Source organism: Gracilinanus agilis, chromosome 6 (genome assembly GCF_016433145.1).
Source record: "Gracilinanus agilis isolate LMUSP501 chromosome 6, AgileGrace, whole genome shotgun sequence".
Taxonomy (NCBI): Eukaryota; Metazoa; Chordata; class Mammalia; order Didelphimorphia; family Didelphidae; genus Gracilinanus; species Gracilinanus agilis.
The window spans coordinates 9,650,804-9,677,577 of NC_058135.1; the positions used below are offsets into that span (position 1 = coordinate 9,650,804).

The window sequence follows — 26,774 nt, forward strand, 5'->3', positions numbered from 1 at the left end:
TTTCCACAACGGTGGAAGAAAAGTCTGTATGTTGTTTTTTTTTTCTATTTCTTCTACATACTCTGCACTCTGCAGATTAAATCTTATACTTTTCTTGCACGAGAGCCCTTCAGATAGTTGGAGGCAGTTAACACTATCCTTCTCTTAATTCTTTTCTTCTTCAAGCGAATCCCCATTTGATTCAACTGATCCTCTTGAAACACAGTCTTGAGATGCTTCACCATTCTGGTAGTCTCCTGGACATTGTCCAGTTGATCAGTCTCTTGAACTTGACACAACAGTCCACATGTGGATTGATCAGGCCAGAGCACATTCACACTCTCACATTGCTCATCCTGGATGCATTCTTAATGCAGCCTAAGATTTTATTAGCTTTTTGTCTCCCAATCATCATATCATAGATCAAGAGCTGGAAGGGATCTCCAATGTCATAATCCAAACAACTGTTTTTATAGATTAAGAAAGGAAAATAAATTGTTGAAGATCACACAGATGGTAAATGTCAGAGTTAGGATTTGAACTCTGGTCCTATTTCTCTGGAGTCTGTTTCTATCAGCTGTATCATATTACCCCTAATTCATATTGAATTTATTATCTATTAAAATCCCCATGCATGTTTCCAATTAACCATTTTCTAGCCATATCTTCCCCAATTCATCCTTCTACAGTTGATTGAATTTCAGGGTAATCCATATTTATCCTTATTATATTTGTTATATTTCATCTTTGTGGATCTGACTCAAATTTTTAAGCCTTTTAAGATCTTTTTTAAAATCACAAGTCAGCCTTCCTGTTTAATATACATGATGTTTATTTCAACTGATTTTAAAAATGACTTTGGCATGTGTAATATAAGAATAGATGGAATGATATTAGAAAAGTGACTTTTCTGGAATTCTCTTTTTCCTAATATCAACACTTTATAGATATTTCATTAAGATGTAAAAATTCAACAGAAATTTTTACAATTATTCTTTGCTGCAGAAGCAATATATATGAAGCAAATAAAATGGTCTCCTTGCCTTCAAGTAGCTAAGACTGTTACCAAAGGATAAACATGTTACATTCATCCCAGGATTACTGTACTCTACCAGCATGTCTCAGAATTAGTTCACACATGCCTCTTTCACCATTCTTGTTGATACAACCTCTTCATCTTCCTAAACCAGAATTTTCTTTGGCCCCCACCTAGACTTGTCAAAGAGAGGGCATAGGCTTTTTTCTTTTGCTCCCTGAAAATAGGCTATAACATCTCTCTTATTTTTTGGGGGGATTTTGTTTGAAGTACCATTGGGCAGCTAGATGTTACAGTGGCTAGAGTAGTGGACCCAGAGTCAGGGAGACCTGAGTTCAGATCTGACCTCAGACAGTAGTTGTATGATCCTAGGCAAATCACTTAACCCTGTTTATCTCAGTTTCCTCATCTGTAAAATAATCTGGAGAAGGAAATGACAAACTACTCCAATATCTTTGCCAAGAAAACCTCAAATAATGTCACCAAGAGTTGGGCACAGATGAAATGAGTGAACAAGAATAACAACCAGGTAACCCTGGAGAACATGGTAGAAAAGAAAAGGAGAATAATAGAAAAAAGGGAAAACGAGGGTCTTATAGAAGTCTTATTCTCTACATCTTTAAAATTATGAAGGATATTAGTTCATATAACTTATAATTGTTCTTTTGTCTAGTTTTATAGCAAATGCTTTCCACTATAAAGTACCACACTAAACACACACATGCATATGCACACACACACAAACACACACACAGTAAAAAAAGAAGAGGAACAATACTTATTTGAAGTGTTCTTTAGAAAACTGACAGATGACTAGAAAGTGCAACAATAACTGAATAACTTGAAGGGTTGTTTAATCTCTTTGTCATTGAAGAAGGGAAGAAGGTGACTATTATCACCTTTCCATATGGGATGCTCCTAGTCTTGCTTCCATTCATATCCCCTGTTCTGCTTCCTAGTTATCAAAAGAGAAATGGTACAATTTATTAAGATAAATTCAAAATTTAACTTTTAAAAAAGTCATTAGTGTAGGGAAAAGCAGAGATTATTAGAAAGGCTGGCTAGTCATGGGAAAAGGTACAATTAAAAAAGATCTTCAGAAAGACTTGGTTAATATGGACAGCTTTTTTTTTTAAACAGTGCCATAGCAAACTAACAATAAACTCATAATCATTACTGATACAGTTTTGACATTTGACAGTCTTTGGACTGATTTCCTAGTTTGACCGAGACAGATCATGATGGAGTGACAGCTATACCACAGTTAGAAAAGGATGAAGGTAATCATAGGCTATAGTATACTTTAGAAACTGGAATAAAATCATTTTATTTGAGGAATTCAAGCCTTTTCATAATTTTGAAAAAAAAAATGAGTCAGTTTAGAACAATTGAAATCAAAGTATCCTTTTTGGTCCAAAAAGATTTTTTTGTTCCATTTCCCACTACATTTATAGACACTATTGACTTTTATCTCTAGCTCTGCAGTGAAGATAAGATTTTTATCTTTGCCCATGTGGAACCATCTTAGACAAAAAGAAACAAGTTCACTAGGAATATAAGGGAGCCCTTTCATACTGAAGCTGGACCCAAGGAAACAGGAAGGCTTGAAGTGATGTTCAGATGTTAGAGATTATCCAGGAGAAATGTCTTTTTTTTTCTTTGTTTACGTTCCTAAACATAGGAGGTATTTCTGTCTGAGCTTGGGTTAGTGGGGGAAGGACAACCCTTAGCTGGCAGAAAAAAACGGCCCTAGCCTTGCTTGGTCTCTTCACATTTGACTTTTCTGTTTCCAAGGTGAAAGAACTTTCAAGTGTGATCAGTGTGATGCTACCTTTAAAAGGAAAGATACCTTAAATGTTCACATCCAGGTGGTCCATGATGGACACAAAAAATACAAATGTGATCTGTGTGACAAGGCGTTTGTAACACCTTCTGTGCTTAAAAGTCACAAAAAAGTAAGTACAAGCCCACCCCAAGTTTGAATTCCTGATGTATTTTCTTTCCCTTATTACTGAAACCTTTAAAACATTCCCAGTTTGTTTTATAGGACCTAACCCCAAGGCTCTCCCTTCACTGTCCCAGACACCACCCATAAGTATATTCTCTTAATAAAGGAGATTTAGGCACAGTGGATTAAGTACTCAATCAGTAGTTAGGAAGATCTAAGTTCAAATCCAGACTCAGACCATAGTTGTGTGACTCTGGGCAAGTCACTTCACCTGTCCCTGCTTCTGTTTCCTCATCTAATGTAATGAGTAAAAGATGAAATGACTGAGGACACATAATTTCAATCTTCTGAGTGTATCAATTTATTAAGTGATGCATGTCAGTTGCCTAACAAATAGGGACCAAGTCCCTACCTCATCTTGGACTTTGTATACAGAGGGAAACAGATTTTTATATGTCAAAAACAATTAAATCAGATAAATTAATTTAAAGGAAACAATACAGTGTTAGGTAATCTGATTTCTAATTGGTTGAAAGATTCAGCACTTCCTTCAAGTTAGGATGGAGAAGATGAACAGGCACAATTTCACGGGAATTCAGTAAAAGATATGTCCCATTTCTTCCCAAGTATCTGTAAATAAAGGAATATGAAACAATAACTGATTGATCAGTATGGGACTGGCTTTCACATAAGACATAATGAGCAACTACTTTTGTCCATCTTAGGATCTGACTGTATTTCTGACCAATCTAATCTAATCTAACTTAATCTAAGTCTTTGGTTAAGGATCCCTAAATAGCGGATTGGCTACTCCAGTGACAAGGTTCATACAGTCCAATAAGGTTTCCTCCCAATCCCCACAATTAAATTAACTTTTCTCCCAAGAGAGAATTCAGACTAAGCCCAGAAGTAAAGAGGAAGGGAACTGAGCTACCTTCAAAATTAAGGCACAAGATGGAATCATTGTGGTTCACTCAATTCCCACAGTCAACCACTTGCTGTCCTAATCCACTCAATTCCTTCATCTATAAAATGAGGATAATCTACCTCTCAGGGTTGTTAAATGATCTAATAATCGTAAAGTATTCTGAAAACCTTAAGGTTCTATGTACATGTTAGCGATTATGACACAGGGTACCTGTAACGTTCATGGACATATAATGCTTCCAGAATAGAAGCTGTTTAATTGGGATACATATCCCAATTAACTTTGCAACTGTCATAATGTAGTTACATTATTTGATAAAATTTCTAATTCTTAAAGTCATTGACATAATTATGCATATTTAGGAAAATATTTGTTCTTTTAAATCATTATTAATAGCAATAACTCACATATATAAAATGTTCTAAGAGTAGCAGTACAGTTTTAAACGATTAATTTATAGTGTACTTTGCAATGAAAATATGTAAATATTGTTAAGTATTTTATTAAGTCATTTGAGCTTCACAATAATCCTATGAGATAAATGCTATGTGTATTTTTTAGAAAAGAAAACTGAGGTAGAAAGATATTAAATTATCTACTTGGTATCAAACACCTAGTAAGGATTTAAATTCTGGAATTAGAACAGAATTCCTTACCCTAAGCCATGCTCTTCATCTACTTTGTCACCTGAGTGATCAGTAAAAATCCAAAGTAGTAGATGTATAAGTTGCATTATTTACTGAAGAGAAAAAAAAGCTTATGTATTCTGAAATTTTAAATACATATGTATTTATATTTGCATATATAATAATTCAAATATTTTAACAAAATAATTTATTTTCATGTACATTTTAGCTGCAAATATAAAGTATGTTTAAAATTAAATATACTATTTAATCCAGGTTTGTGCAATTAAAATAGTTAAACAAATAAATTAGTTTTCATTTCCCTCTTTTTTGAAGGATGGGACAGGTGTGGAGTTTTTACATTATTGTTCTATTGACATAGAGAGCTCTTTGTATGAAAACTATATCTAGGAATGTAGACTGTCACCTTCTTTTTAACTTATTACAGTCTTAGGTTTTTGAGCTCACCAAGGGTTAAATGATTTAGTTAGGGTTTCTCAGCCAGTCAGACTTGACCCCACGGCTCCTTAGGTCTGCTATGCTGCTTTTTCTCACTATTAATTAAATTTTTTCTAAAATGAAATTATTTCTCAATTTAAAATGAAATTTTCATAGGATGATAGATCTAAATCTGGAAGGACCTTAGCTTCTAATTTGGCCCTCTCGTTTTAAAAATAAGGAAATTAAGGCACTGAAAATGAAGGGATGCATACTGTCACACAAATAAGACACAGAAACAGAATTTGAAATCATGTTTCCCTGATGTTAAAGTAAGCCTTGTTTTTTAGTCTTAAAGAAAGGCAAAGAATTCCCAAGAAAGAAAAAAAAATTCTTGTAGAAACTGCTACTAGATAGCATCTTCTGTGGTCTCTGATTCCCCAGCAGCAAAGATAGGGATCCCTAAGATGCAGGCTTTCTCCTGGGTGCCAGGAATATGAACAGGCAAAATCCACATGAAAAATCCACATGATTCCTAAAACAAGTTTTTCAACTGAGTCATTGCTTTTTCTCTAAAAGTTCAGCAGGGAACATATATTTCTGAATTTTCCATTGGAACTTTTCCTGATAAATATTATGGTTGGATGGCCAAAGGAGATCCATTGCATACTTAACTCTTCTTCTATAGAGAAGGATTCACTCACTGGAAGTATTGGCAAGGAATCATGAGCTAGAGAAAGTGCACTGCCTATTTTGATTTACTTTCAAAAGTTTTCTAAAAATGTTACAGAAACCCTTCAGAAAGTTTTATTGTCTCAAATAACACATTTAAGTATTCCTTCATTTGTACTGAGTTTCAACACACTTCCACTGGAGATTTGATGGAATTTTTTTTAAACTATGATAATTTTAATCAAAATTCTTCCTCCCTCCGTGCCCCCTCTCTCTTCTCTCTCTATATATAAATGAGTGTGTCTGTGTGTGTATGTGTGTATTAGCCATAATATTTTTTCTGATATCTTTTGGGAACTAGTAGTAGCAGTTCTGATTAAGTTGATAAAGTGGTCATATGCTTGTAGTCATGTCTTTTTTAATGGCTTCAAGGGAGTAGCTAGGTGGTACATTAGATTGAGAGCCAGGCCCAGAGATGGAAAGTCTTGCATTCAAATTAGATCGTTGATCTTTCACTTTCCAGCTGTGTAACTTTAAGCAAGTCATATAACCCTCATTGTTTAGCCCATCTTCTACATTGAAGCCAATACATTCTAACAAAGAAAGTAAAGGTGGTTTTTCTTTATATTTTTTTAATGGCTTCAATTTTTAGACTCCAAAATTAGGGTATTGGGCAATGCAATGATGTTCAGGCTGGAATTTCTAGAAATCTATATAATATAAATCTTAGTTTTAATCCAACAAATTCCTTCTGAGAACTGTATGCAGTAAATGTGTAAGCAATATTTATTTCTTCTCTAGTAAAGTATTATGCATAGCAATTATCCAACATCATCAGAGGATTTTGCTGAATTCTGATTGCAGTTATTTATATTTGTGAACATATCCCTCCTGTTTTCATGAAAACCTAGAAAACCCCTTCCCTGCCATTTCTCCTATTAATTACAGAATTCACTAAGACTACACTGTTCTACCTTTCAGATTTAATGTCTTTATCACTTTCTAGACTATATATAGCCATTATACTTAACTCTGATTTCCATGAAATCAGTCTACCTATATTTTCTGTATATCTCTATGAAATTATAATTTTCTTTGTAAGATTGTCATCTTACAAAGGACCTTCCCTTTTGAATTACCATGAACTAAGATGAACTAATTCTTATTTCTATTTAAAGTTATATTTATTCATGGTCTTCATGCTACATTTGTATTATCTGTCTCTGGGTCATAAAGTTATTTGTTCACCTTAGTTTAATTTCACTTTAATATCTGTGTGTTTGAAAAGAGAACAGCAGTCTGGTAGAAGAGATAGCTCTGGTTGAAATCTTGCCTTTGACTTATACTGACCCTCTTTGGCTGTCACAGCCTCACATAGGTTGCAGAGACCATAGTCACTTTACTTCTCAGTTCTCCCAGGCAACTCTATAAGGATATAAATTGCAAGTTATCATTATTTTTAAATTTTCTATTAGTAGAGGAAGTTCCCAAATTGGGAATTCCCAACACTAGTGAAATTAAAGGCCTTGACACCCCCAAAATAAATTCTAGTAGTTTCCGAGAAACATAGATCTAGAGCTAGAGGGGACTCCAAATAAAATGTATTCTAACCATCTCATTTTGCAGATAAGGAAACTGAGGCCCAAGGAGAGGAAGTGATATGTAGAATCAGAGTCTAGAGGTAGAAGGGATATCAGAAACTCTCTAGTCCATGCCTTTTTATGTGAGATTTCCTCTTTCTGAGGCTCAAAAGACTTATTCAGTTACAAAGCTGGTAAAAGTACAAGGCAACATTTAAACAGGTTTTTCTAGCTCCAAGTTAAGCATTCTATCCATTATGGTATGATGTCTTCCAAAGACTTTCCATCCACTCACACTATGGTTCCTGGGAAGTGTAACCACCTAAAAGAATTTGGTGCTTAGTAGAAAATGGTGTAATGGCATTACTCATAGAACTAAATGGATCTTTGAAGGCCTGAAGTCCTTGAGAGCATTGTATCAATGAACACAGATAAACCTCCTCTCTTAAGCTTTAGCCTATATACTTCAAAGTGAAATGCTTAAGAAAAGGTGCTTAAAAAATATTGGAAAAGCCATGAAATGTTGCAACCAACCATGATTATTTTACCTTTACGTGCCATCAGGTGGATTTCATTTTCATCTGATTTACCTTTAAGCCTTAGATTGTAGAGGATTTGAGAGAGGATACAAAGTTGTCTTTTTTTTTTTTTTTTTTTTTTTTTTTTTTTTTTTGTGGGAAGTGACTAGGGAGAAGCCGAGTGGTTCTATAGATCCTCAGGTCCCAACCGTTTTTGTTTCAGAACTCTTTTACATACAAAAATTATGAGGACCCCAAAGTGTTTTTGTCTATGTGGTTTATTTCTATCAATAGTTGCTTTACTAGAAATTTAAACTGATAACAAAAATATTATATTTAAAATGGCAATAATAAACCCAACATAACATAAAACATTTTTTTGTGAAAAATAACTGTTCTAAAACAAAAATGAGTGAGAAGAGTGACATTGTCTTACATAGTTTTTGCAAATCTCTTTAATGTCTGGTTTAGTAGAAGAAATCGAGATCCTCATATTTGCTTCTATAATCAATGTGTTATGATTTTTTCTGAAGCATGTGAAGAAAATCCAGACTCCCATAGATTTGTAGTTGGAAAGGGGGCAAGTATTTTAATAGAAAAATAACATCTTAGCATTATTATGAAAATATTTTTTGATTATGTTGATCACACAAGAAGGTCTCAGGGATCTCCATGAATCCAAGAATCATTCTTTGAGAACCACTGCTGACCCAGCAAACCAGAAACCAAGACCCTACTTACTCTGCCTTGTGATTTAGATGACTTCATGTCTTGATCCATGACAAACTGAATGACCTTTCTGAGAAATTGTGAGGAATAGCTACAGCCTGTGCTAAGCATCAGGTATGAATAACGTGGAGTTATTCAGTTCCCATTGTTCTTAGGGTCAAATAAAGGGAAGTTAGGTTTCCCTCATCAAGAACCTGAGTCCCAGAGAGTCGAATAAATTAGTCTTGCCCCAACTAATAAATAGAATCCTTGAAGCTCTGATCCCAAGACATTGCAATTTTCAACAAATGAATGTCACCAATGTAACTTTCAGCAAATAACCCATTTACTTCTAAATTTATGATGCTCTGATAGCCTTTCTCTAGTTAGCATGGAAATTGCTGTAGAAATAAATTTCATGTTAATATAAAACCAACAATGAATTTATGAATGAATGAAAGAAAGATTTTTATGAAGGACCTCCTATGTGCCAAGACATTCAGTGTAGTGGATAGAGAGCTGATCTTGGATCCAAGATCACACATACTGCCTATCACACAAACTGATTATTTGACTCTGGACAAGTCACTCATTCTCAGCATTGAGAATGCCCTGGGCAGCCCTCTAAGACTGTTAGTTGCAGACAAGATACTTAGATGAATAAGAAGAGGAGGAAGTTTCTGCATCACAGAGTTCCTTACAGCAATGAAAACAATTCTAGTTCCTACTCCCTATCCCTTATTGTGTGCCAGGAATTTTGCTGTGTACTGAAAATAAACATAAAAAAGAAAGCATTTCCCATCCTCAAGGATATTAAATTCTAATATAGAAGAAAATATATCTAGGGGAGTGGTGGCCAAGAAGGGATATTTTCCTCAGGAAGATCATAGGAAAAATGAATGGAGTCAAAGAACAATTGATTAACATTCTCTTTACTGGGATATTAGAGTTGGTGTATGAAGCAAATTGTGTAGCTTCTTTAAATTAGACATAAGGAGTAAACTGCAATATTTTCAAATCAATTACAGTCACTTTCCAAATTCATTGTAATTATTGAATACCTTTCTATGGCAAAAAGTTGGCAAGGTTTGTAATTTTGGGGGAATAGTTCCAAATTCTTTTCAGAATGACTGTACCAATTCAAACCTATGCCAAGAGAGCATTATTGTGCTAATTTTTTCCATAGCCCATTCAGGATTTGTCACTTTTCTGGTTTTTTAACTTTACCATTCTGATAAGTGGAAACTCAGGGGTTTTTAAATTTGTACTTCTTAATTTTTAGTGATTTGGATTGTTTTTTAAATGACTGTAGTTTGGATTTCTTCCTTTGAAAAGTTCCTGCTCATATCTCATAATCATTTGTCCATTAGTGAATGACTCTTATTCTTCTACATTTTAATTAATTATTTATATATGTTGGAAATGAGAACTTTATCAGAGAAGCTTACTGAAAACCTCTCTCCTCCAGGTACTTGCTTCTTTTAAAATTTTAGCTGCACTGTTTTTGTTTGTGCAAAAAATTTACTTGCCTAAATAAGTTGGCCAGTTTAGTTCCCATGGTCCTCTTTATACCTTGCTAGGTTATGAACTGCTCCCTATCCACAAATATGAGTGGCAAATTCTTTCTCACTTATTTCATTTGTTTATGATGGCACCATTTATGTCTCAGAAGTTAGATCATTTCAAGAGAAAGTAATCTTAGAAAGCAAGCAAATGGCCATGATGAGATACACTTAAACATCTTTAATCCTGTGGAATTATGCTAAAACTGTTTGTTTTTCTTCTTCTACATAGACGCACACAGGAGAAAAGGAGAAGATATGCCCATATTGTGGACAAAAGTTTGCAAGCAATGGGACGCTGCGAGTACACATTCGGAGTCATACAGGTCTGTGTGTTCTGTTTAATAATGCAAAACCAAATATAGAAATGATGTGCTTTGTGGCCAAAACATAGCATTATCTTCCTTTTATGTTCTTCAGATTTGATGCAAACTTAAGTTTTAACTTCCTGAAAAATTGAAAAAAGTTAACTATTCTTTTTTCTATCAAATCATGAAACAACTGGCTCTAACCTAATTAAAGTATACAATAGAAAAGTACTTTGATATTTCTTTGTAATAGCTTTTTAATTTTATATCTCCCCTACAATTTTATACTTTCTTACTTCTGTGGATAAAGTTAGGAAAAGTGTAAATGTATGAGTTTTCCTTTTGTGGTGGTTATTTGTATACAAGACAGCTGCCATGGTTGATTCAATCAAACTTCTATGAAGTGCCCTTAGGCTGAATTCAAGACCTTGTGATGACTATTGGAGATAGAAGGCTATAAGCAACATAAACTGTGCTCTCAAAGGGCTCTCCAGGGATAAAGGCATACACCTAAATACCTGTGGTAGAAAGGCATGCGATAGAAGTGAAAAGAAGAGGTCTAAGCAAAAATTGTTACCAGAAATGTAATTGAGGAAAGATCCTTTACCTCTTGGTGCAGGGTGAAGAGAGGGAGAAGTGACATTTGAGTTGGATTTTTAATTTATTATCCCTCCTGGATTATACACTCATTGACCATAGGAACCATTCCTTGATATTACCTACAGTTCTCAATGTAATATATTATATATGGTAGCTATTAAAACATTTGTTGAATAAATGAATGAATGAGGAAGTTTCTATCTTGGTTGCTACATCCTCTTTTTATGACCCCTGTGAACAACACTAAATCAATCTCATTTCACCTAGGCTGAACAACAGAAATATATATTTGTATGTGTGTTTATGTGTATGTAGATGTGTGTGTGTGTATTCATTGTTGTTCATTAGTTACATCATGTCCAACTTGTGATCCCATTTGGGTTTTTTTGACAAAGATACTGGAGTGGTTTGCCATTTCCTTCTCTTACTCATTTGATAGATGAGGAAATGGAGATAACCAGGGTTAAGTGACATATTTGCCCAGGGTCACATAGCTAGTAAGTGTCTGAGGATGAATTTGAACTCAGGTCTTACTTACTCTAGGCAGTACTCTTATTTACTGTGCTAGCTAGCTGCCCTCTGTGAAGATTCATTTTATGTCAATTTATTACCCAGTTCAGATTTGGTTGATCATTATCTACTTATCTTTAAAACATTCTCGTTTTATCAATGAGTTCAGTGCGTGACTCATAGTCTCTCCCTCTAACTCCTGCCTTCCCACTTGGGATTTTACCATGCATATTTCTGTTCATTCATATACCTCAAGCTCCTAATCTGTTAATATGTTTCACTCCTGTGACCAGTTCTTCTAATCCATCAGTTGCTCACTGAGATGATCACCCTCTTGATCTTGCCAGCATCATCCATAGGTATTCCACTTCAATGATCAAGAATATGAGAATCATGTATAATAATAATAATAATTCTTTTCAGAGCTGTTCATCTTCCCTTGGTATCCATTTGGTATTCAACTCTCACCTGTGGCTCCAAGAAGCTGTAGTATTCCCAGTAGCCACATCCTGGTAAACCATGTCAGCAAATGGGATACTAGGTTGAAAGTGATCAATGGGCCATAAAACCATGTGTGAGAAGGACTGAAAAGATACTGGCCTTCTTTGAATATCCATATGCCCCTTACACCTTTACTAAGAAGAAGAAGATATGTTTCCTTATTGGAGTTCCTCTTTTTCCACCAGTTGGCATTACCCCAGATTCATCCTTGATCTTTTAACCAGAATCCATCATGACCAATGGAAATCTTTGGAGAGATACATAGTAATAAACCTACAGGTTTAGGATTACAAAATAGGACTTTGGAGCAGGTTAGGGCTTTGTTTTATGTACATCTTTCATGTAGGGATTAAATCGATAGAACCAACCTGAATAGCATTTTCTTTTAACTAGATAAATTTCTATCTAGTTATTAAGTTTTAAAAATACACTGTACATTTTCATACATGTAGATTATTTTGCACAGGAATTCTTTGTTGGAAGCCACCATTAATCATCATAAAAGAAACTCGGTTAATGAGGTGATCTGGGTTCCATGTCTATGCTGCCATGCCTTCGTCTGGTGGGATGGCAGTGTGGGTCTCTCCTCTCATTCATATTGAGTTTTTTAGCTCACCATTTCCAAATGGACCCTATACAATTTCTCCATTGACTTCAAAGTGGATTTTTGTTATTAAGGGGTAGGATCTGGGGACTTTTTTCTATATCTCACTGACTCCAAGTGTAAAGGTGTAAAGGGTGACAGTGGTGAGTGAATGAAGCATCCAAGACTGACTCTTAAAGGGTTAGAAAAAAAGAAGTGTTCCTTTCCTTTGTCTTCACCTCTACCATTCTATTCTGTGGAGCTGAGCAGAGTATTAACTTTGTCCCCTCTAAACCTGCCATAGCCTTTTATTTCATTCTTTCTTTTGGCCTCTGTGACTGGAGCAAAGACCTGGGAAGAGAGGCCAGAAATTTGCTTCTATAACTCCTCCATATTCTCCTAATATTTTCCTTGATTTTTTAGCCCAGATTTTGATACTGAATGCCATTTCCATACATTCATCACTAATTCATCATAGAAATATGTTAAATGCCTCAGAATAATGGTGTAGAAGTGGGCCTTTGTCAGGTGACAACTTTCTCTGAGTGATAAAACTGAAATTTTAAAATTGGGCTCCAATGACATTGATGATACTTCAAATTGTGATTGTGTTTAGGAAGATCCTAGCTATAAAACTAGCCCACTTAAAATTATTTGCTTATCTGTTATGACTGATAACACTTTCTATCAGGATTGAACTAGATGGCTTCTGAGGTCTCCTCTGCCTCTTAAGTTATGATCTTTAAATATGTTCTAGAGGTCTTTCTATTAATACTCATTTTCTCCATCTTTTCTCCCATTATTTGAAGCTTGAAAGATTATTATTCCAATAAACTTTAATAGAATATAAATGAAGCCTAAAAACACAGTGTTTCTTCCAACTAGAACTGGTCTGGGGTGATACAACCAGAGGATGCTCAAGTCTGTGTTTGAGAAGGGGAATATTTACATCTTTGTCTGGCATGCAGTTCTGTAATTCATCATTGGTGTTTCCAGTGTGCAAATGACAGAGATGGTACTCAATAGGTCAGCTGAAACACTATATCACTATCACCTGTGTTTTATCCCATTGGTTTATAGCTTCTTAGGGTCAGTGGGAACTGGGGTTAATTCAGCAAAAAGAAACTACTGACTGTGACATGAATTCTGTTGATGGTTCATAAATTGTGAAAGAAATTATAGGAACTCCTTTTTTTTTTAAAGTTGCAGGGCAGAAGGTTAATTGCTTGCCTACAGTTCCAACCAACTTTCAATGTTAACAGATACCAGCTGTCATTGGACACTCCCCACCCCCCAACTTTGGCTTTATGCACATAGTTATTCAAGAGCAAATCACTGTCTTAGAGGAAAAAGTGTTTTCCCCCCCGGTTTATTTCATCAGGTTAAATGTGAAAATAGTTGTAATCTTTAGACTCCAAAAGATGCAGCAATTACTCATATTTCTCAAACTAATCATTGTTATATATATTTCCTTTTTTACAAAAAATAGGGAGTGCTAAAATATTTATGTAGGTCACTTGGTATCAGCTGAAGACAACTTGTAGCAGTAAAAAGAACACTGTTTCAAATTAGTATACCTGTTTATAGTATTTGAATTATTTAAATTCACAAACATTTGAAAAACATCCATTTATTATATATGAATTTTTAGGGATACAGTGACAAAAACTAAGCCATCCCCACCCTCAAGATACCTAAATTATTGTTGCTGTTCCAGGAAGTTATATACAACTTACACAGATACATAAGTGTAAGGTAATTTGATGAGAAAGAAGTATGAAAACTATGAATAAATTGTGGAAAAAATATGGGAATTGATTTGCCCTTTCTTTTCTCCTTTCCTTCCCTTCCCTCCCTTCCCTACTTTTTCTCCTCTCTTCCCTTCCTCTCTTCTCCTCTCCTGTCCTCTCTTCTCCTTTCCTTCTTTCTTTCCTCTTTTTACCTTGGAGATTAGGAAAAGCTTTGTTTAGAAGCAGCATAAGCTAAGCTTTCAAGGAAGGTAATGATTCATGATGCAAGGCAGAGAATTCTAGACAGAGGAATCAGAATGTGAAAGGCATGTAGATGGAAGAGAGAGCACCAAATTTAGGGAGCAACTAGTGATACAGTTTGGCTAAACCAAAATATGTGTGAATTTGAGTAATTCAACAGATATGGAGTAATAAGATTTTTTTAAAGTGTACTGAAAGGGTAAGTTGGAAACCCCTCAGAAGCAGAAGTAAAGAAATGACCGGGACAATCAGAATTTTGTGCTGGTAAAACCAGGGAAATCATGATGTCCTCCCAAACTCATTTTATAAAAAGAGAGAACTATGGCTCATAAAACTTAAGTGACAGCCAAAATCAAAAGATGTGTGAGAAGTAGAACCAAGATTGAATCCCAGCAGTCATGATTTCTTATCCACAGTTTTTTCACCTATTCCAAGTTATTCTGAGATTCTGTGATTTTGTGATTTAGTTGTCTTCCCAGGGAGTAAGTTCTGTTAGCTTGGAATCATCCATAATAATCAGTCAATTTTGCGTGGACCATATCTATTGCATCTCTTCTACCCTTTGTACTACCAATACCTTTCAAAATTTTCCTATTATATCTAGCTCTAGCATTGTGTGACTCTTCCCCTTACACATTACCTGTCTTCAAAACTGCACAACTAACTGCTCACCTACTTTGTTCTTTCATCTCTAGTTTCCATATCTTTATGAAAAATCTCCATGCTTGCCTACTGTGCTACTCCACTTCTTTAAAGGTCCAAGCCCAGTGACATGTTCTCCATGATATCTTCCATTATCCTGTCTAATCAGAAGTGAATCTTTCTTGAAGTCCTCAGATAATTTTAACTTCTTTTATTCAATTTGTAAGTTTATAACATGCTATATAAGTGGTTGCATATAGGTATATATATATATATATATATATTAGTTGATACTTTAGGAAAGTCTGAGAGGCAGATATTCCCAGGTTTTTTCAATACCATATGATATCTTTACAAATATGCAGTTAACTAAGATCAGCCATTCAGTGTTTACTGTGTGCCAGGTGATGTGTTAAGGAATTGCTAGGTGTAGCCTGGGGAGTTACTTAACTTGCCTAAGTGTACCACATCTTTGTCCTTTGCCATACCCTTCTTACCAATTTAACTCTTATTGTTGAGGACACTACTATTTTCCCAGAGCCCAGACCCACAACCTTGGTGCCATTCTTGATTTCTATCATATTGATATTTATATCATTCACTCACCTCACATATGTAATCCATTTATAAATATTGTTGTATCTACTTCATAATAGTTCACATCTATGCCATTTTACAATAAAAATGCCAGCCCCTGATATCAGGCCCATTTCAATTATCATCTGAAATAAAATCTCCTCCTATTTAAGTTCCTTTTTTCAGTCAATCATTCAGTCAAATAACATGTTTTAGCCCTGATTATGTATCAAGCATTGTGTTAAGTGTTGGGACAAAAAGGACAAAAAAAAAACAAACAAAAACAATTCATGCTCTCAAGAAAATTATTTTTGGGTCAATAGGCAGTTTTCACATGATGAAATCAAAACTTTCAATAAGCACATGAAAAAGTGTTCTAAATCCTTCCTGATTAGAGAAATGCAAATTAAAGCAACTCTGAGGTACCACCTTACACCTAGCAGACTGGCCAATACAACAGCAAAGTAAAGTGATAAATGTTGGAGTGGATATAGAAAATTTGGGACACTAATGCATTACTGGTAGAGTTGTGAATTGATCCAACCATTTTGGAGGGCAATTTGTAACTATGTACAAAAGGCTTTAAAAGAATGCCTACCCTTTGATATAGCCACTGCTGGGTTTGTACTCCAAAGAGATAATAAAGAAAAAGACTTGTACAAAAATATTTATAGCCACGTTTTGTGGTGGCAAAAAATTGGAAAATGAGGGGATGACCATTGATTGGTAAATGGCTGAACAAATTGTGGTATCTGATGGTGATAGAATATTATTGTGCTGAAAGGAATAATGAACTGGAGGAATTCCATGTCAAGTGGAATGACCTCCAGGAAATGATGTAAAGCAAAAGGAGAAGAACCAGGAAAACATTGTACACAGAGATGGATACACTGTGGCACGATAGAATGTAATGGACTTTTCTGCTAGCAGCAATGCAATGATCCAGGACGATCCAGAGGAAATTATGAGAAAGAATGCTATCCACATCCAGACAAAGAACTGTAGGAACAGAAATGCAAAAGAAAAACATATGATTGATCACGTGGTTCGATGGGGTTTTGATTAGGGTTTTGATGTTAAAAGATCACTCTACTGCAAATATGAATAGCATGGAAATAGGTTTTGAAAAATGATACACATATAACCCAGTAGAATTGCTTGTCAACTCTGGGAGGAGGGAGGGAAGGTGATTCAGAAATCATGAATCATTTAACCATGGAAAAATATTCTAAAGGAAAAAAAAAAAGAAAATCATTCTCCATTGTGGAAGACAGGTTTCAACAATAATAGACAAACAAGATACATATTGGAGATAGCCTCTGAAGAAATGTAAAGAAGACTGGAAAGGCTTCCTGTAGAAGGTGGGATTGTTGTTGGGAGGTGAAGGTAATCCGGAAGGTGAAGAGCCAGAGATAAGGATGGAGAGCATTCACTCATTGACAGCTAGGGAAAACACTTGGAATTGGATATGTGTGGGAAAAACCAAGAGGCCAGTTGGATTTGAACAGAGAGCAGAATAAGTAAGGCACAAGAAGACTGGAAAAGGAACTTAAGAAAGATTTTGTAGTAAAACTGAGAATTTTCTATTTGGTTTTAGAAGTAATAGGGAAGCATTTCAATCTGAACTTTTCTTAAAGTTCAACATGACTACTATGTAAATATATTTTACATGACTTCACAGACATAAACAGTATCATATTTTTTGCCTATCAAGGGTGAAATACAGGAGAGAATTTGAAAATCAAAAATTTTAAATTATGAAAATATTTTAAATGTATTTGGGAAATACTTAACAAAAATGAAAAGTGTATTTAAAATTTTTGGAAAGTAACTATTCATCTGTCTTGATGGTCATACCACAGGATAGGAAATTCTAAAGTTCTTTCTTGACCACTCAATAGGCTTATATACTTATATTTCACCAAGTCCAACTTCCTCATTTTACAGACGAGGAAAGATAAGCCAAGAGAATTATAAAGAATCATATAATTTATAAATGTGAAAGGCAGGATTTGAACAAAGATCTTCTTGAATATGAACCTAATACTATGCAGTATACTATGCTGAAGTTTAGCTGAAGTTTTATGATGATTAAGTACTTATTCTAATTTTATTTAATCTATTAAGATAATATATTAATCTGTTTTTTCTAATTTTAACTCAAGAGACATGTGAAATTAGAACTCATCTTTCATTTTTAAGTAGGGATTATGATTATAATAATATCACTGAAATAAATGAAATCTATGTGCTTGGGTTATACATGTTGTGATAATTTTTAAATCTCATGAGTTTCCATTTGCCATCTAACAAGCTTATCAAAATAAGTTTTTTTCATTTTTTATTGTTGTATAAAACTCATTTCCATATTTGGCATTGTTTTAAGAACATATTCAAACAACAAACAACATATTCAAACATATTCAAAGAACATAACCACCCCCCAAAAAAACCCCAAAATACACTGATATGAAAGACAATTTCAATAGTTCTTTCTCTGGATGTGGATAGCATTCCTCATCAGAAGTCTTTCAGGATTATCCCAGATCAGTGCATTGCTGAGAATAGCCAAGATTTCACTGATAATCATTGTCTGATATTGCTGTTATTATGGGCAATGTTCTCCCAGTTCTCTTTAATTCACTCTGCATCAATTTCTGCAGATCTTTCCAGCCTTTTCTGAAGTCATCTTGCTTATCATTTCTTAATGAACAACAGTATTCCCACATTTTGTTCAGCCATTCTCCAATCTATGGACATCCCCTCAATTTCCATTTCTTTGGCACCACAAAAAGAATAGCTATAAATATTTTTGTATCAGTAGGTCCTTTCCCCTTTTTTATTATGTCTTTGGGATACAGACCTAGTAATGGTATTACTGGATCAAAGGCTATGCACAGTTTTATAGCCCTTTGAGTATAGTTCCAAATTGCCCTTCAAAATGGTTGAATTAGTTCACAATTCCACCAACAATGCATTAATGTCCCAATTTTGCCACATCTCCTCTAACATTTACCACTTTCCTTTGCTGACAATCTGATAGGTCAATCTGGCCAATCTGATAGGTGTGAAGTGGTACTTCAGCATTGTCTTAATTTGTATTTCTCTAATCAAGAGTAATTTAGGCCATTTTTATATGATTATTGATGACTTTGATTTTTTCATCTAAAAATTGCTTGCTTTTGACTTTGACAAAAGTTCTTTTTAATGTGTCCTACGGCAGACTATGAGAAGGAAGGAAAGAAAAGAAAGAAGCCTCAAACCATTTTTTAATGTGACCACTATTAAATAGAGATGATTTAGTAGTATTAGTCACAATTTAATATTAGTTATACCACATTTTATTGAGAATTTACAATCACTGAATTATCTTCATAACTTGTTTTCTCCCCTATAGCATGAGCAGATTAAACTACTTCCTCTTTAAAGTTCCTTCCTGCTCTGAAATTCTTTAATAATATCCTTGTTTAAATAGAATTTCCTTCATTTGTAAATTCCATGTAAAAATGTTCATCATCCAAGTGTCTGAGGCAAGCAACAAGGATATCAGTCTCCTCCATAGCTGACTCAGAAACTAGCCTTGGTGCTGAGCCAATAGCAGGTACATAGTAAATACTTGTTGAATTAATGTGTATATTTAGTCCTATAGCATTACTGATAGTAAATTGAATTTAGCACATTTATTTGATACTACTTGTTGTTTGCAGTATTCTGTATTGCAGTATAGGAAAATGAGGTTTTCCTTCTCTCCAAAAGAGAATTGAAAGAAGGGAATAAGATGAGGTCACAAATACAGCAAAGCCGAATGTGTTAAGTGTAATAAGAGAGAAATAAAGTCTGACAGGGGTTCAGAAAAAGGACAGATCTTATCAAGGTCTGGGGAGGGGAAGAAATTAAAAAAGCCTCCATGAAAAGAGTTAGCATTTTAGTATACCCTTGAAAAAAGGATAGAATGTCTACTGATATATTTGTGGGAAGGTAAAAGGAATAGCAGGGACAGAGTAATAAAAAAATAAATAAGAAGGGAACCTGTTCAGGGTCTATGAATATTGAAAATAGATGAATTGGTGTCAGAACATACTAGCTTTGACTCTTCCTCTAGTTAGGAGTTCTTAAATTTTGGGGTCTCAGGACATAAAGTATGGAGGATTCCCCAAAAATCTTATGTTTATGTGGATTGTATCTATTGGTATTTACCATGTTAGAAATTAAAATGCCTTAGTATAAAAATAGTTTTGATCTTGTAGAATCCCTAAAAGGGTCTTGATGAATCTCTGGGATCCTCAGATCATATTTTAAGAGCCACTACCCTATCATATGTGTAGAAGAGTAGTAGGAGATCAGTTTGAAAAAAAAGGCAGATTAGGAATAATTTCTAGGAGGCTTTGAATGGTTTGTCAAAGCCTTGGATATAATAAAGTAGGCAGAAGAGAACCACTGAAGAATTTTGAGCAGGAACGTAACATGTCCAAAATATCTGACATGATCAAAGACATAGTATTTTCAATAACATCTCCCAAGTCTATGTAAGTCCTTAGACCTCAATGTTATTTACATGTTGTCTTCCCCATTTATTGTTGTTCCCCATTATGTGTAACCCCCTCCCATTGTCCTTGAAGTCAGAGACTGTTTTTACCTTTCCTTGTAACCCTAGTGCCTAGTACAGAGTGATTAATACATGGGTGATTAATAAATGCTTGTTGATTGACTACATTAATGAGTTTTAACCTACATGTTAAATATAATAGATGATGGTTTAAATCCTTTTGCACAAACTCACTATTCAGCAGGTCAGATCTTGTTTCTGAACTGTGCCAGTATTAGAAAAAAGGTATATGGAGCATAACTAGGGAGAAAATAAATTCCAAAGTGTGTGTGGGGAGACATTTTCTTTTTGACTTACCCATCTTAGACTTATAATGAAGTCTCACTGGATGATAGAATATAGAGGGAAAATTTTCAGATTAAATGTAGTTATGAGATTCCCTTTTTATTTCCTGAGTGGTCCAATAGTTAGCTCCTTCAATAGTTTTTACCAAGTTCAGCAAAAGAAAAATAACTTAAAATTAAGATCCTTATCTCAAATCCTGCTTTCAAATTTTGCATCCCCTACCTATAGACACAAGCTGAGCCTTCCTTACATTAAAAAAGATAGATGGTCTCCTTCAAACCATAGGAGGGCTTAGATTAGCCAAATTCAGTCTGGTACCCTTTTTAGAAAATGAAAGGAGAATAATAAGACCATGAATAGGGGGAATGGACTGAATTACTTCCCTGGGGTCCAGAGGAGGCCAGAAAGAGGAAGGAAAGCCACTTGGAAGGAGGGTCTTGAGTTAATGGAGTTTCATTGAGCCCTTTGGGGGAATGACTAGGAACTGGGATGTGTGGTTTATATTCTGTCAGAAATGAATTAGAAGAAAAACAAATATATGGTTACACAGTGATCAAGCTCAACTATAATATGAGATTTCTAGGATTATGATTCTGGGCATGCGACATTCTAAGCTGTAGATAGTAAAGTGAATTAAAAGTTTTCAAGGTCCAGTTTAATATAAATTTGCCTTTGTAAATATATTTATGGTGAAGTATGGAAGAAGGACTGGCCTTAAAATTAGAAATCTCTGGCAACCTGGGACAAGTCATTTATCCTTTGGGAGCTCTGGTTTGTTCATCTATAAATGGGAATGATAATACTTGTGCCACTCATCAAACAAAGTACTTAGGAAAAAAAAATTTTCTACGTTATGGAGCCAATGTTCAACTGTATACAGATATGTTACTAAACTACCTTTATAGCTTTTGATAACTGCATGTGTACATATGCAAACATATATATTCATATATAGAGATATGTATTTATACATACACATTTATATATTTACATTTTTCAATTAAAAAAAAAAACCTCTTACCTTCAGTCTTAGAATTGAAATCAATTCCAAGGTAGAAAAATTGGAAAGGGCTAGACATTTGGAGTTAAGTGACTTGGCCAGGGTCATACAGGGTAAAGAAGTATCTGAAACCAGATTTAATCCCAGAATCTCTCATCTCTAGATCTGGCTTTTTTTCACTGAGTTTCCTACCTATTCCTATATTTACTATCCCAATATAATTAATGTCCCCTAATTTTTTTTAAATTCTAAACTTAACACCAGTGAAAATGACTTCTTTCTTATAAAGAGTAGGGCAGAAAAGGTATTATTCATGAAACTGCATGTATCTATTATTGTTTGTTTTTCTTCTTAAATTTATTAGAAATTTGACATGTTACTAACAAAACTCTCTATGATTCCTTCTGGTATTCATTCTATACTTTTATTTACACTAAAAAATATGCTTCATTGTTTATTTTCCTTCCTTCCTTCCTTCCTTCCTTCCTTCCTTCCTTCTTTCTTTCTTTCTTTCCTTCCTTTCTTCCTTTTTTTTTGTTGGGAGGTCAATCCTATCCCTCTCCTTTCTCCCCTTTCAACTTCCTCACCACCACCACTACTCCCCACAAACAAACAAACTAAAAATGGCAGGGGAAGGAAATAATCATTTTTTCTAATATTATGCACTGAGCCAAGTGCTTTTTAGAAAAATCTCATTTAATTCTCACAACAATCCTGCAAGGTAGATGCCATTATTATCTCTAATTGATCTCAGGACATTAGAAACAGTGCTCAATCCAGATTCATCAGAAAAGCCAAGAAAAAGGAAAAAAAGTGTATGTCTGTATGAAGAGATTATTATTATTATTATTATTATTATTATTATTATTATTATATCTTGAGAGTGACATGTTCTTAGGGTCCTAGGATTATCTTGTGTCCCCAGTAATGGGCCACTGGGTAATGGTAAGACTGTTTGGTATCTCCATTTTCTTAAACTAAAGCTGGTTTCTTTTCCTTGTAGGTGAGCGCCCATACCAGTGTCCTTACTGTGATAAAGCTTTTAGCAAAAATGATGGATTGAAGATGCATATCCGGACCCACACTAGGGTAAGAGTACAGCTCATCATTATTCATAAGAATTCTTGAAAATGTTTCCAGCTTATTCATTTGGAACACATATTTACACATGCAAATTGTTTCTTTATATGGACAAATAAATTTACTTTGAATGCACATGATCTCCAAGACAGGAAATCTAAACTTTAACAAAATAAAATAATGAAAAAGAGTATAAACATATTCACAAATATAAATCAAATGGATGATTCTCAGTTCATGAATATGATTTAGTAATTGATTAATGAATTGGAGGTGCATGTCCTATAGATATTTAAATAGACACAAGTATACTGAGATGGCCACAGTATTTGATGTCCATGTGGAAAGCATCTTTAAAACATTTTAATAATAAAATAAATTTCAAAATAATTAATAAAAACATGGAATCTTTTCAGGGAAGAACTTATGTCTAAGATGCTTAGGTTTAGGTTTCAAATACATTACCATTTTGCCTAAATAGAACTGAGTATAACTTCCAAGTTAGATAGGGAGTCGAGGTTTACTTATCAATCATTAGATGTACTTGGATATTATCAAGTTAAATGGCTTCCCTAAAAAGCACATTAAGTAGTTAATTCATTTAGTGGAATCCTCCAATTATACCAAAATGCTATTTGGATTCAACAAGTATAAAATTTGTAGTTTATGTCAAAGGACAATAGGGAATGAAGGCTTTGAACTTGAATCCATAAGTCAAATAGAAATAGTGGGTAAAAGTGATATGAACCTCTTTGTCTTCTCTAAACGAGACATATAAAGTTATCACAAAAAAAGCTATAGGTTCCTGCATTTAGAGACTTACTGGCATCTTTAAACCACTCCAATGGAAAGATATTTAGAGCCAGGAACCTTTGTAATTTTGAGTCACAACATTCATAGTTGGAAGAGTAAAATGAATGATAATGGAATCAAGACATATCTAGACCACAACTCATACAATATATGGAAGGACCTCAGGGAAGAAGAATTTCTATAATGTCTAACATGTTTTGGGCACTATTCTAAGCACTTATTATAAGTATCTTATTTTATGAGGGCTTTTCTAAAGTGAGGAAAAATAGTAAATGTCCTTGGATAGATGATAAACAGGTTTATAACTAACAAACTGGAGCAGAGATTACTTCAGAGAGCAAAGATTACTTCAGTTAATAAGCGACTGCTTTTGAATTTATCAAATCTGACTAATATAGTTTTAAATCTTTACCACTGAATGGTATGTAGGAGATATTACTAGATCAAAATCATTGTATAATGATGGGGGGCATAATTCTAAATTGTTTTCCAGAATGGCTGCACAATTCCACAGCTCCATCAATTCTATATTAATGTACCTTTAACAAATATTCACTTTTATCATGTTTACCTTTTTCCTTTTTCATCAACTTTGCCGGTCTGAGAGGCATGAAATAACTCATCAGAGTTATTTCAATTTACATTTGCCTAATTATGAGTAATTTGGAACATTTAAAAATGTGACTAATCATAGCTTGGACATCTTTTAATGAACATAGGCTTTTTAAAGCCTTTGACAATTTATTACCTGGGGAATGGCTCTATTATAAATTTGAACCAGTTCCTTATATAGCTTGGAAATGATTTTTTCCCCTCAAGAAACTTTCTGCAAACTCCCACTAACACTCCTTCACTTAATTGTTTGCCTAGAAATGCCTAATTTCTAAGAAGGGAACCAAAGACCCTCCACTGGGTAACATTCACACAAACTCCTCCAACTCAGACAGCAAGGATTTGTTCATAGAAACAGAGAAGCTTAAACACAGAAACAATAGAAAAGTAATTTTCAAAGAGATTGGTCTTACAGATTTATGCAGATATCCACCACATTACTCTAGGTTGCAAACTTTAAGGATTTTATGATTTATTCCTAAAGTAATAAACTGTCATCAGAATTATATGTTCTCAACATGCAGAATTCTCAAAGCCAGTTTTTCTGCTTTCTGTTCATGAAAAGTAATTCAATATAATGGAAAGAACATTGGGTTTGGAATCAGAAGAGACTTTCTTCCAAAGCATGCTTTTATCCTACTTGTACATCCCAGGGCAAGTCACAGATATTTCTCTGACCTTCAGTTTCTTCATCTCTAAATCATGTATTATAAAGCTTATGCTTCCTACTACTCAGGCTATCCTAGAGAAAAAAACTCCTTGGTAAAACTTTGGGCTATTTAGTAGGAGTTATTGTCCTGGAAGGAATGAACCTGTAGGCAGAACCTCCACAGAAATGGAGAGGAAAAAGAAGCCATTAAAATAAAATTTGTGGTTTTGTGAAAATCAAAATCATTAAGGCAATTATTTTTTCTAACACTAATATGGGAGATGAAGGTTTCTTTTATACAACCCAATGTTTCATGTTAAATCCTATGGTTCAAATGTATCACTGACTGTAATGAGGTGTGGGTGGTAGTGTAGGGACCTAAATTTCTCCCTCTCTCCTTATTTTTTTTAACTTGATATTCCTGCTGACTTTCTTCACGATATGTAAAATACAATATGAATTATCTCCTCGCTCCTTTTGGCTCTTAAAAATAGACATAAACAGGATGGAATACGTGGCAATATGTCACATTTCTAGAACACATTATTTTTCAAAATACCTTACATTCAGTCAATCAAAAAGCATTTATTAAGGCCTTACTCTATACCGTGTGCAAAAAAAAAATGGACAAAATATCCCCTACCCTTAAGGAGCCTCTGTTTTAATGAAGAAGACAGCATGACTATAAATGACTACATGGATACAGGATCTATATCAAGTAGATGGAAAATCAATTCCATATCCATCCATTATGTTGTTTGATCCTCACAACAATGCTGTGAAATAATATTATCCTGTTTTCTGAAGGTGGAAATGAGGGCGATTGGGCAAAACAACTATGGACCCAGGCTTATATAGGTCATAACTGAGGCTGGGTTGGAGACAAAGTTTTCAGGGGCAGAGTTTCATCCTACTATACAACACTGACTCCCCATAACGAGTTGAGAGAAAATATTTTTAACATGACATATTTTATTGGGGCTAGTAGTGAAAAAATGAATAAAATGTCAGTTTAGAAGAGATCTAGTGTGTTCATTTATAGCATCTTCTACAAGTGTAGTAAAACCATATGTATTTTGTTTTTTCCCTATTCTGTTCTCTTAACCTGAGTATTTGGGAAATGTGGCTAAACATAAGTTTGGAGCTGTGTGCCACTCAGCAGTTATAACATATGTGGCGTGATATTTCAAATGTGGGGAAAATATGTTTCTTAGAATGATACTTTTTCTTTCCTTTTAAAACAAAAACAAATGGATAGAGAGCCATTCAAGACATCCTTAGAAATTGTTGGAGGATTGGTGCTGTCGTGGCATTTTTAGACTTGTTCATCCATAGTTTTAAAGTGAAACTCATCTACTTTCACTTCTCAAATGTTTGATGTAAATGAACCAAAATGGACAGAACTCATTTCAGATAAGGAGAATTTTATATCCAAACTTAGAACGCTTCAGAATGAAAAGGAACCTGGGAGATCACCTCATTATATCACCTCATATATCCACTTGCTTGTGGATATCAGAATCTAAACTTGAGGGGCAGAATTGTTTTTGCTTTTTCTGACTGGCATATAGTAGAGGCTTAATAATTGCATGTTGATTGACCCATTCATCCACAGTATTTGTTCTTCAGGTATGATTTTGTTCCCCTATTCTTTCTTGTTGCTTCCTGAAAAGCCTACATTTTTCGGGAAAATAACAATATTAAACTATTCTACCAGTTTCTCTTCTCTGTCTCTTGTAATAGCCATTTTATATATTGTTTCTTGATATAGCTCACTTCTCTTTTTATTAGTTCATAGAAGTCTTTTCATGCTTCTGTATTAGTCATTTTTTACAGCATAATCTGTTATATTAGGGTATCACAATTTTTCTTAGCTACTTCTAAATCTACTTTATTTCATTTTCTTTGTTACCACAAAAATGGTGCTATAAATATTTTGTAGCGTATGGAGTCTTTATTTTTGTTATTGACCTCCTCAGAGTATATGTGTAGCAATAGAATATCTAGGTCAAAGAGATGTGGA

The 26,774-nt window shown here is 34.3% G+C and overlaps 1 protein-coding gene across 2 annotated transcripts in view; it reads left to right on the forward strand.

Annotated features, from left to right (window-relative positions):
• The window catches only part of PRDM5 (PR/SET domain 5), a 271,300-nt gene that overhangs the window by 202,860 nt on the left and 41,666 nt on the right, over window positions 1-26,774 (forward strand). For both annotated transcript variants that reach the window (XM_044682300.1, XM_044682301.1), the window contains exons 11-13: window positions 2,810-2,970; window positions 10,228-10,321; window positions 22,601-22,686. In XM_044682300.1, the coding sequence (XP_044538235.1) occupies window positions 2,810-2,970; window positions 10,228-10,321; window positions 22,601-22,686 (341 nt within the window). The remainder of the gene's footprint in view (window positions 1-2,809; window positions 2,971-10,227; window positions 10,322-22,600; window positions 22,687-26,774) is intronic.